We start from the raw sequence: 12,670 nt of genomic DNA, 5'->3' as shown, positions 1-12,670 counted from the left end.
ATCATTCAGGTCTCAGATCAAGGATCACTTCCTCAGGGAAGCCCCCCTCACCACCTCAAGAAACTCAAATCTCTTCATGAGAAGCTCTTACAGCATCCCATAGCACCCCTCTCCCCTGCACTTCTCACAGTCAGAAGTTTGCCTTCATTTGTGTAATATCGTCTTCTCTACCACTGAAAGCCACAAGGGCAGGCACGGCACCTGTCCTTGCCCATCATTCTATCCTTAAAACCTAGAACAGAGCCTGTGAACCCCAGAACTCAGGATACCTTTGCTGAAAGGATGAAAGAATGAGTGTTTCCTCATCTGAAAAACAGGTGTGACAGTATCAGTCAGGTTCTGTCATGTGCAACGTTGACCTTAACCATGATCGTATGTGTGGAAGACTCACTGAATGGAAAAGCTGATGCTTGTGTCTGAAATTCAGGAGACACCATGTCTTGTCTCTCCTGCCTGGAGCCTATGGCACACAGTGCAGGGGAGGGACTCTTGTCAGGAATGACTGATGCCCTGATCCTTCCACATCCCTTAACGAAGCAGTGGGATGGCCAGACACAAGGCAAGGGGGGATGTGCTGACTGGAGTGTCCTCGAAGCCTCTCTACGGAGCTGGCCGCCTGGCCGGCACCATCAAGTTCTCAGTGCTAGGAGACAGCAGAGTCAGCTCCAGGGCAGGCAAGGGCTTTTGATGAGGGAACGGCATCTGAATGATAGATTAAGTCATTCATCAAACGCACAGCCTCTATAACCGCACACGGAGGTGACCTCTGAACGAAACGGAACAGCTTCCAACCACTGGTTTCCTTCTTCCCCACACACCCACCCACGGCTGGCAGCCAAGGACGGGCCCATCAGCCCTGCTGGGGGACCTGCCCGCACTCCTGTCTCCACCCTCATCCTTCCCAGTTGTAGCCACGGTGCTCCCACCTACCACCTGTATAATCTGAGGCAAGGCACTTGACCTTCCAGGCCCCAACTTTCTTCTCTATAAAATGGGGGGAGTAATGTGTTACTCAGCTGAAGGCAGGGGCGTGGGTGGGGTGACCCCTTGAGGTCACTTCCAGGTCTAAGATCACAGCCATAGTTCTGTCACCTCGTCTCTCCTTCCAAGTGACCAGCATGGCACGTCACTGCTGGAGCCTGCGTGACTCGACAAGGGTGCTGCCACTGAGGTTGGTTCTGCTGCCTGCAGCACAGCCCCCCACCCCCTCCAGCCAGCTCACTCTCACTTCACCAGAGGAGCGCTGTCCCCTGTGATCCCGAGGGCCATTCTGATCCCCGAACAAAGATTGGTGACTTCAGGCTGACATTCATGCTCTGGGCATTTTAACAAGGCCTCGTTTTCTCGAAACAGGAGAGACACAGGAGCTGCGGGGGAAATCTGTGGCCACAGGACGTCCACTTACGGACACTGAGCTGCCAGATGCATTGGGCAGTGAAGATTCCCCTGCCCCTCCCTCTGTCCAGAGGTCCCTTTTCTTCCTTCCCCATTCCATCTCTGAGGTTCCAGATGTGTGGACCTTGGCTTCAATGGTACTTTTGGAACCTTAATCATCCAGCCAGTCAGTCAGGGATGCCACGTCAGGGTGGCCGTCTTAGTTGTGACCCTCAGGGAGCAAGGAGGCCTTCAGGGGAACGCGAGCCATGGATGACGGGCCTCAGGAATAGACTTGGAATCAGAAGAAACCCTAACATCCTCCCAAGAGGTGGAAGAGCTAAGCAGAGAAGGTTCTGGAATTGAACTGGAGTCCAAATCTTGCCTCTGCCCTTTGTAAATTATGACGCCCTGAGCGAGTTTCTTATCCTCCCCATGCCAGTTCAGCTGTAAAAAGAGATCATCGTACTAGCAACTCTTGGAATGGCGATGAGGATTCCATGAACTGATGCACATGAAGGGCTCAGGACAGGGCTGGCACAAGGCAAGCGCTCAATAAATTCTAATGATTATTGCTATTTTCTCGGCCACTCCCCGAGTCTTAGCACAAAGCCACAGAGAGAGGGAGTGGCTTGCTCATGACTTTCCGTCTGAGCCCAGAGCCAGAACCAGGATGCAGGGCTATGTGCTTACGACCCAGCCCTCTGCGTCCTACCTGAAGACCAGTCCGAACAGAGACACGGAGAAACAGAGACACAAAGCTTTTTCATTTGTTTCCGGACCCTCACACTCCCCCAGCAGCCAGAAAGATTTGAAAAGAAGAAAGAAAAAAACACAGCAACAAACTACTGGCCAACTATAGCTGCCGTTAGTGGGCATTCCATTGATAAAACTCCACAGAAGCCGTGCCGAGGTGTGATCACAGCCCCACCGCTGACGGAGTCAGGGCTGGATGACTCAGTACCACGCCATCTTGGGCGGATGAGCTGCCGCTTCGTGTGGATAAATGAATCAGCCTTGAATTTTCTTTGTTAAGACTCCACCAAGGTGGCAACCTTCCCACAAGTGCTGACTGCTCCCAGAGGAGGTGGAGAGGGAGCAGGGAGCCCCCCCCCAGGACAGACACTGGCCGGGGAAGGAGGATGGGGCTCTGGATTTTGTTTCCCATCAGAAGGGGCACTTCTCCAAAGGTCCCTGCTACCTGGAGAGTCCAGCCTCGTGAGCCGCTTAGCTCTTCAGAGCTGTCCCCTCCAAGTCTTGCTTCAGCTGGTCTTCTACCTGTCATGTCCCTCTCCTCCTGTCCCTCCCACCAAACCACATGCTGTGTTTATTTCCAGCTCTGGCCCTTGGCCATGATGTTCCCCTTGCTAGGAATGCCTCCCCCTCTTGTCCCTCCTTTGCATTCTCGATCAGTCCCGCATGTGCCTTCATCACCATGGGCTAGTGACCTGCAGGGGCTAAGAGCACATATTTTGAGCCAGTACTCCTGGGTTTGAACCCTGGTTCCATTATACCCTAGCTGTGTGAATTTATGTAAGCTCTTCAACTTTCTGTACCTCAGTTTCCCCATCTTTATACAGGGATAATAACAGCACAGAGCTGCTATGAGGCTTAAGTGAGTTAATAGAGATAAAGCCCTGTGACACTGCTCTTACCCACAGGATCAGTTATTCTCTCTTGTTGGCCTTGTGTGGAGGTCTGGGGTTCTCCGGCTGGACTGCAAGCCCCTTGCAGACAGAGTCTGGGCCTTCCCCTTCTCCTACCTCTCCCACCCAACCTAACACACAGCGGAGAGCACAGGGGAGACGCTGAGCTGAAGTGCACAGGACGCCAAGGTGCTGTGACCGACGCCTACAGTAAACATGGAACAAGCAAACCCCTAGGCCAGAGGGGAGCAGGAGACCATTTGGGATGTCCAGAAGCCAAGCTCTCGACGGATACACATGTGTTATCGCTGGCCCTGGAGGTGGCCCCAGTGGAAATGGGATTGTGCCTCTATTTTCCTCAAGCCCTGTCCACTCACTGTCTCCTTAGATCCTGACACTAGTCCCGGTGGGGCCGGGTGAGGTGCCCGCCCTCCTGGTTATTTCGATGTACTGAGTTGAGGCCCAGTGAGGCTGGATGAACTGCCTGGCCCTCTCACCACAGCAGCCCGTTAGGGTGCCTCCTCCCCTCTTCTGGTGCCCCCTGCTTCCCAGTCCCAGCTCCCCCGGCAGCCTCCCGGCATTATGGATCCCAGGCACCTCCATAATGAAGCGGGAGGCTGACTTCCTCTCAAAGAACAGCTTCTGCTCCCTCTTGTTGGTGCACAAGTACTTCTGCTGGGTGCACACTGCATCGCAGCCATAGATGACGATGAAGATGTTGGCGTCCGTCCCGGCAGCAAAGATGTCACTCGTGTAGAGGATGATCTCGTAAGGGACAACTGAGGGTGGTGGACAGACGGTGAAGTCAGAGGGGAGGTGAGAACAGAAAACAAACGTGGACAAGATCAAGTTCTTCATCGGCACCATGGCCCCAGGCCCCGTCACCCGGAGCTGCTGCCCAGGGACGTGGACCTTCACGTGGCTGCTTAGCAACCACAGGTGCAGGGGTGGGGGGAGACAGTGTCCTGTCACGCCTAGTGCCCACAGGCAGCGCCTGTCACCTCAGACCAGGGTCTCTGTGCCTCTCACAACACAGAGCTGGTACAGCAGTTTGGCTGAAAGCACAGAATCTACTCTGACCGTCTGTGTGACCTGGGCAAGTCACAGGAGCCTCAGTTTCCTCTTCTATAAAGTGTCCATCATGCTCCTTAGCTGTGGACACTATAAACAGGAGGATTATATTTCAGGGGGCAAGGGACCAATCAGATCAGCAGTCTACAGGGTGAGAATCCTTTCTCTTCTCACCCTCACTTGCTCCACACTGGCTTGCCCTCCTAACCCGTCCATAACGCATCTGGCCCTTGCTGGGTTGGATGTGGGTGGTGGAGGGGGGTGGTGGTGACCTTGTGAACTCCTAAAAGGGAGGTTGACCCATCAGTGATGTTGGCAAGCAGCTTCCCGATGGGCACCTGCCAGCCTGGCTAGAGGCCAGCACTGCCCAGTGTGTGGGTCACTGGCCCTTCACCTCAGAAACTGTTTGGATACTTACTAAACACCCAGATTCCCAACCTTTCCTCAGATTCTCTATGGGATGAGTCTACTTATCTAAATATTTAACTCAGACTTTACACTGCAGTTTGAGACCAGTAGTTTAAAAGTGTATGTTGCTAACTACAGACTGAAATCCATTAGCAGGTTATGGAATAAATTTAGTGAGTCATCACCAGTATTTTAAAAAATATATGGAATTGAATAGAATCGACTAAAAAATATCACTGGACATCACACACAGGCTAAAAATTTTTTGTGACACTTGTTTCATATGTATATAAAGGTATATACACTTACTCTAAGTCACAGTAATAAAAAAACATTGAAAACCCAGAGAAACAGTTTAAGTGGAAATCTACCCTATCCTGTGGTCTTGACCTCGAAAGGAATCACATTTAAAAGTCACCTTCTCGGGCGCCTGGGTGGCGCAGTCGGTTAAGCGTCCGACTTCAGCCAGGTCACGATCTCGCGGTCCGGGAGTTCGAGCCCCGCGTCGGGCTCTGGGCTGATGGCTCAGAGCCTGGAGCCTGTTTCCGATTCTGTGTCTCCCTCTCTCTCTGCCCCTCCCCCGTTCATGCTCTGTCTCTCTCTGTCCCAAAAATAAATAAACATTGAAAAAAAAAAAAAAGTCACCTTCTCACAGGTGGCCCCAACCTTCCCCAAATTTGCTCCAAAGCCAATGAATTTTCTTTTCATTTAGTATGATGGTTACTCTGCTGTAGAACTATAACACCTGTATTAACGATAACTGCCATCTGCTGAGTACTTGTCAGGTGCCAGACTCTTTACTAAGCGTTCTACCTTCCTCATCCCCTATAAACCTTGACAATGACCTCCGGAGGAGATATCATTGTACTTTATTTTATAGATGGGGAAAACAAGGCTCATACAGGTAAAGTAACTTGCCCCAGATCATATGGCTGGTCAGAAGTAGAGCTCCAGTGTGAGCCCAGGCTTGTCTGACCCCTAAATCCTGTGTGGTCAACCTCTAAGGGTGTTGTTGTCGTGAATTGGAGGCGAATATTGCTCGCTACCTACAAATCACAGGGCCTATGGCCTACGGGGGTGATCGCCATTCCCACAATGGCCTGAACCGGGCCCTCACCAAGGTTAAGGGAAACAGGCCATCAGGCAGTAATAGAGGCAACTTCCTCTGAGGTCTCTTGGGTGTCTCCCTGGTCGAAGGCCAGGAGGAACTGAACTTTCCTGAGACTCTCTGGCAGCAGGAGAAGCCCTAAAAATATCTGGGCAGGAACAGCCCACCCTTCAGCCCTCATGCCTAGGCCTGAGCTCAGATTTGCTTCCTGATTTCTAGTTCTGCCTCTGCCATTGAGGAGCTGTGTGTCCTTGGGCAAATGGATATACTTCTCTGGGTCCTTTTCTTTGTCTGTGAAATGAGAGGGTTTGACATAGAATCGTGGTTTTCAGATTATTTAACTGAATTTAATTTTCAGTGGAGAACTTTTGTGGAGTTCTGAAAAATACATTTAGGACAAGGGGCGCCTGGATGACTCAGTTGGTTAAGCATCCAACTTCAGCTCAGGTCATGATCTCACAGCTTGTGAGTTTGGGCTCCGTGTAGAGAGAGCTCTGTGCTGACAGCTCAGAGCCTGGAGCCTGCTTGGGATTCTGCGTCTCCCTGGCTCTCTGCCCCTCCCCCGCTCAGGCTCCGTTTCTCAAAAAATAAACGTTAAAAATTAAAAAAAAAATACATTTGGGAAGAATGCTCTGAAAAAACTTGACTTTTTAAAGCTGAGGAGTAGATCCGGATGGCACGAATTGGGGAGCTGTTCCCGCTCATCCTTTCCCTTCCTGCACCAGCTGCCCCGAGACACCCGCTTTGATACCAGCAATCCCCAGAACACAGGCTTCAGCCTTAACAGGACTCTGACGTTCAGGGCTCCATGCTACGTGGAGCCTGTAAATTCAGACCATCATATTGGTCCACTTCCTAATTGCCCCATCTCTACTGTGTGGGCAGCACATTTCAGTCGGCCAGGAGGCAGTGCCATCTTGCTGTGTTCTTTTGGTTTCACGTGTATTGGGCAGCCTTGATGAACTGCCAAATCTAGTTCTAAGCCTTCCAGGCCCCTGAGAATGACAACTGGGCACCACTTCTGGGACTGCAGCTCCTCATCCCTGGGAGCTCCCTGGCTTTGGGCCCTCAAGACCTTTCCCAAACAAGGAAATAGGTTCTGAGCAGCAGACCCTCCTCTCTGGGCACTTACCTGGGGAGAGGGGCACTTTGAAGCTGCCTCCACAGCTCTCTAGTCAGAAAGGCAAGTCTCTCCTGCGCTGTGTGTGTGTGTGTGTGTGCGTGTGTGTGTGTGTGTGTGTGTGTGTGTCTGTGTGTGTGTGTGTGAACTGAGTCTAAGACAAAGGGCAAATGGGCTTGCTTTAGTATGAGGCTAGAGCTGAATGTATTCAAGGTCAGGCCATACAAATTCAGGCACGAAGGGAGAAACAGCTACTTCTGTCTTAAAGTGTCTCACCCTGTATGCTGCCAGCTCTATGTACATCTGTCAGGTCAGTGTGTCTGTCCTAGACTGCAGGCGGCTCCTGGGGGCAGTGTCTACATCCAGGGTTTGCTTTGTATATGCAGAGATTTTACTAGAGGGAAATGTCACTTTGTTTCAGGCTTTGGACCAGAAAATATCTTGATGGATCGGGTCATTTCCAGTTTAATTGCTTTAGGCAAAAAAAAAAAAAAAAAAAAAAAAAAGTCATCACTGAATCATATCATGTAATTATGAGCTGTTTGGGGGAAATCTTTTGGTATAGCTAATTATTTGGTTAGAAAAAAAATTATATTCTCTGGGTTTGGTTCTGATTTTAGCACATTTAAACAGATTTTTATAGTTTGGTTGATTTCAGTTTGGTTCTCAGTACCTAGTATGTCCTACATGTAAATGAACGTTTAATCCATAATTTCTGATGACACTGGAAAGGAAGTGTCAAAACTTCACCAAATTGTTCCCTTTCCTCCCCTGCTTTAGCTGGTGAGAGGCCTACATTTATCATCTTTTCAAGTCTCCACCCTCCACTCCCAATCAGGATAAAATCTTACAGCGATGATTTCTTGGTCACGTTACTGACTGGACTGAACACCGGTGATGGGGCCCATATGACTTCTCACAGTTAGACTTTTATCTTTCTTCCCTTTTGGGTCTTATGACCATGTTGTATTATTATCCTATTTTGCAGATGAGGAAACAGCCCCAGAGAGGCCAGGCTCTCTGCCTGTTGTCACCAGCTGGTTTGGGGTGGAGGTGGGACTAAATTCTCTATTTCCTTACCATGGATCCAGGGCACTGCCCACAGCCCACGCAAGGCCCAGGGAACTGGGGAGAGGAGGTACACCTGGCCTGGGGTCGGGGCTGGAGGAGGGGTTGGAGCCAAGACGGGGTAGTGGGCGATAGGGTCTGGGAGGAGGGTCAGCCATGCCGTGCACGGTTCTTACATGGCGTGTACAGCCTCGTCTGAAGCTCCGCGTGGAAGAGGTCCCTGACGATGGCACCGTCGTCTTCATTCTTCGCCAGCCAGCGGCCACAGGGGAATGTCATGCACTTTCCAAGAGACGGGGCGTCTACCTCTACCCAGTCTACAAACCAGCCTGGAGCCTTGCCTGCAGAGGAGACACGGAACCCACCATGGAGCTCTACACAGATGGTTTACTGTGGGTGACCTCAGCCACTCCAGACACACTTCCCTGCCCGTGGCTGACGTCTACAGCTGCACCCGTGCCCACGCCATTCCTTTCCCTGATAGCATTGCTAAATGACTCCTGTTGAAATGTGCACCCAGCTGAAGCTGGGTCACACTCCAGGCTGCTGTCAGGGAAATTAACAAGGGCAAAGGAGCCTGGGGAAGAGGTGACAGGAGGTGACGGCAAGCACACTGTCCAGGGTGGAAGGCACTCTAAAAAGGGAGCTCAGAGATGCCAGAGAGAACTCGTATTAATGGGGATTTTGTCATTTCACCCAGCAACAAGGATGACACTGTGAGCTCTCTGGCCTTTGGTCCTGGAGGATTCCAGGAGGGTCATTCCTGCCAGTTTGTGGTGCATGAAGGAAAGGGAAGTCTGTGAAGGACTGAGGGTCTTCCCTGGAAAAATGAGCGATCAGGTTTAAAGAAGGAAGTAGGAGCTGAGCAGAGAACCCGTCTCTCCATCCCAGGGGCTGGGAAGGTGGCCTCCTTCCCTAGCCTTAAAATACTTAAAGACCAAGAACACATGTCCTACTTCACTAAGAAAACAAACTTTGCCTGGCTGTAGTGTCAGTGGCTTCTGGGAAGAACGGACTAGATCCATGGTTCTCAAAGTGGAGTCCCCAGACCAGCAGCCTCATGTGTGCGAAGCAGAAATGCTCCGGTCCCACCCCAGACCTACTGAATCAACGCCTGCGTGGATGAGGCCCAGAAACCTATGTTTAACAAACCCCCGAGGTGGTTCTGTTAAGCAACAGAACCTGTCAGGAGCTCCTGGTTCTCAGGTCAGAGAACCACTGAGCTATACTGGGGATTCTCAAAGGTGGGTGCACAGTGCAACCACGGAGAGTAGGGGTTTTGGGAAGTCACTGGTGTCCAGGCCCCAGCCCAGGCCAACGAGACCAGAATATTCTGCGTGCAGCTAGGGTTCCACTGGGTTGAAGGGTTTGAGGAAGTTGTGTCATCGTGGAAGGCAGATGACATTCAAGTTTCTTGCGTATTCTTTCCCAGACCCACAGGGACCTGTGTGTGGGCCTTCTATTCTTAGCAGAAAACAGAGGGGGAGGGAAGCCAGACCTGTGTTGTCATGGCCAATCCTGACTTTCCACAGATCTCCCAGGTCCAGCGTCTCCACGGTGAAGATTTCGATGCTGTCCCTCTCAAACTTGTCGCTGTTGGTCTTGGAGGATTTCAGGAGGGTCATTCCTGTCAACCAAATGGCCCCCATATGACTGGCTGAACCTGAGACCTTTAAACCGAGCCGGACTACCCCTTTGGGTCCCTCCTCATAATGACCAAATTTTTCTAACTCTCATAAAATTTAGAGCATGCAATTACTATCCACCGGGAACCTTTGCACATTTAACAATTTGGGGTGTGTGTGTGTGTCTTTTTAGTGAGCTTTGTAATTAGCCTTCAAGGTGTGTATTTTTATTTCCAGTTTGTATCTAAAGAAAAGGAGGCACACCACGAGGTGAAGTACCGTATTCAAGACCATCCAGGAGAAAGTGGTGGGGTCCTAAGTCAGTTGACTGTGCCTCCACATCCCCCACGTTTTTCTACATGCAGAGGAAGCCAGGGACAAAACCAGCCTCCCCGTGCTCCCTGGGGTCTCAGCCTTGAACAGAAGAAGAAAGCTGGCAGGAGTCACGGAGAAGAGACCAGTCACTGTTGGGACTGGGAGGCCCTTCATTGTGGTTTTGAAAGGTAAACAGAGTGATGCCTCCAGCAAGAGTACAAGAAATGGCAAAAAAGTTTCAGGAAGGCCTGGAGAAAGAATGACCATAGGATCAGGCACCATTACTTAGGGAGAGGACGCTGAAGGGAAGAGGATGCATATGGCTTCCAAACACTTCTGAGGTGGTAGACAGAGGAATGAAGACGGGAGAGGGGACAGGGGGCTCTCTGCCCCCTGGTGTACAGGAGAACCGGCTTAGTAAGCTTTAGGAAGAATCTCTAAAGGAACCAATGTTTACTATCCAGGTAGACAAGTCACGTCGCATGGAGATTTTTAAGAAAAAGGGAATATGCCTTCCTCCAACAGCACTAGTTGCATGCAATCTGTCAGGACACAGAATCCGAAGCAGGCTCCAGGCTCTGAGCTGTCAGCACAGAGCCCGATGTGGGGCTCAAACTCATGAACTGCGAGATCATAACCTGAGCTGAAGTTGGACACTCAACCTACTGAGCCACCCAGGAGCCCCAAAATGGATACAGATTTAAACATAAGACCTGAAACTGTAAAACTCCTAGAAGAAAACATAGGAGAAAAGCTTTGTGACGTTGGTCTTGGTAATGATTTCATGGATATGACACCAAAAGCACAGGCAACAAAAACTAAAATAAACAAGTGGAGGAAGCGTCTGGGTGGCTCAGTCGGTTAAGCGTCTGACATCAGCTCAGGTCATGATCTCAGAGTTCATGAGTTCGAGCCTCATGTCCGGCTCTGTGCTGACAGCTTGGAGCCTGGAGCCTACTTTGGATTCTGTGTCTCCCTTTCTCTGCCCCTCCTCTGCTCATACCAACCCCCCTTTCAAGAATAAACAAACATTAAAAAATTAAAAAAAAATAAACAAGGAGGATTGCATCAAACTAAAAAGTCTGCACAGCAAAGGAAACGATCAATAGAATGAAAAGGCAACCTACAGCATGGGAAAGAATATTTGCAAACCATATATCTGATAAGGGGTTCATTACCATAATATCCTACAACTCAATAATAAAAAGCTAATAACCCAATTAAAAAATGGGCTAAGGACGTAAACAGACATTTCTCCAAAGAAGACATACAAATGGCCAACAGTATATGAACGAAATGCTCATTGTCACTAAGCATCAGGGAAATGCAAATCAGAACCACAACGAGATCTCACCACACACCTGACAGGGTGGCTGCCACCAAAAATGAAAAGACAACAACTGTTGGTGAGGATGTGAAGGAACTGGAACACTCGTACATAGTTGGTGGGAATGCAAAATGGCGTCGTTGCTATGGAAAACAGTACGAAAGTTCCTTAAACAATTAAAAATAGAACTACCATATGACCCACCAATCCCACTTCTGGGTATATATCCAAAAGAATTGAAATCAGGATCTTGAAAAGATATTAGCCCTCCCATTTCACTGCAGCACTATTCACAATAGCTGAGATGTGGGGAAAAAAAAACCCTAAATGTCCATTAACTGATGAAAAGGTAGAAAAAATGTTGATATATATACATACAATGGACCACTCTTTGGCCTTAAAAAAGAAGGAAATTCTCCAATCTGCAACAATGTGGATGGTTCCTGAGGACATTACACTGAGTGAAATAAGCCGGACACAGAAGGACAGATATAGCATGATTCCACTTATACCAAGTATCCAAAATAGCCAAATTCATAAAATCAAAGGCTGGAATGGTGGTTCCCAGGAGCTGGGGAGAGGAGAGGATGGGGAGTTATTAAGCAACAAGCGTACTTTCAGGTTAGTAAGATTAATGAGCTCCAGAGGCCTGCCATACAGTCCATACCTACAGTCGACAGTGATGCATTATCCATTTCAAATTTGAGACGATAGAGCACATGTTAAGTGCTCTTAATAAATAAAATAAAATAATAAAATAAATAAAACAATAAAATAAAGTAAAACAACACAGGGGAATTCTTCAATTATTTTCTTTGAAGAGAGAAAAACAGAGGCATGACCAGGATTTCCTTGGAAAGTTCTGCTGAGTCTCCTAGTCTCCCTGGGGAGGAATGTGGGTGAGTCTCGCTCGGCCCCATGCTGCGTTCTTACCAGTGTTGTCTTGCGTGCCAAAGAGCGTGATGAAGACGTTGGCATCTGTGCCTGCGTTCTTCTTGTCCCCAGTCTTTACGGTCACTGAGAATGTGGTAGATTTGTCTGCAGGGAGAGGAGTGTGGAGAAGTGAGTGGTAGACTGCCCCTCTCGTGGAGGGAGGACGGAGAAAATGTACTGAGTACATTTCTACATGCGTGGTGACCATTTCTAGGAATCCCTTTACTTGTAGCATGTGTTGTTCTGCAGTTGCCTGTAGTCTGGAAACTTCCTCAAGGCAGAGATGAGGTCTCCCCGCCTCCAGCTCACATAGGAATCTCTCAATTAATAGAGTTGTAGGATGTTTAGGGGAGACTTGGGGTGACTGAGAGTCGGAGGCTCATCAGCCAGGAGCCTGGTCTGACTTCTCCACTGGGAAGTTTTAGGGATGTAAGTTTCAAGGAAGGAAGCATCCTAGAATTCTTGAAAGTTCATTCTTTCCCTTGACAAAAATGTATTGAGGGCTTATGGTGTGTCTGGAGGGGAGAACACAGAACTAAATCGGAGCAGGCTACAACCTATTCTAGCCTAGTCTAGTCTAGTCTTATTCTATTCTACTCTACTCTACCCTACCTATTCTTATTCTATTCTATTCTATTCTATTCTATTCTATTCTATTCTATTCTATTCTATTCT

The 12,670-nt window shown here is 49.3% G+C and overlaps 1 protein-coding gene across 1 annotated transcript in view; it reads right to left on the bottom strand.

Moving 5' to 3' along the window:
- Positions 1 to 12,670, bottom strand: part of LOXHD1 (lipoxygenase homology PLAT domains 1) — a 160,612-nt gene that overhangs the window by 44,699 nt on the left and 103,243 nt on the right. The window contains exons 23-26 of the mRNA XM_040478489.1: positions 11,996 to 12,100; positions 9,294 to 9,422; positions 7,972 to 8,136; positions 3,618 to 3,799 (exon numbers count right to left, since the gene is read on the bottom strand). Coding sequence (XP_040334423.1) covers positions 3,618 to 3,799; positions 7,972 to 8,136; positions 9,294 to 9,422; positions 11,996 to 12,100 — 581 coding nt within the window. The remainder of the gene's footprint in view (positions 1 to 3,617; positions 3,800 to 7,971; positions 8,137 to 9,293; positions 9,423 to 11,995; positions 12,101 to 12,670) is intronic.

The sequence above is a fragment of the Herpailurus yagouaroundi genome, unplaced genomic scaffold (assembly GCF_014898765.1).
Source record: "Herpailurus yagouaroundi ecotype Mexico unplaced genomic scaffold, PumYag 142, whole genome shotgun sequence".
In the NCBI taxonomy this organism is placed as follows: Eukaryota; Metazoa; Chordata; class Mammalia; order Carnivora; family Felidae; genus Herpailurus; species Herpailurus yagouaroundi.
This window is presented reverse-complemented; position numbering and strand designations above follow the sequence as displayed.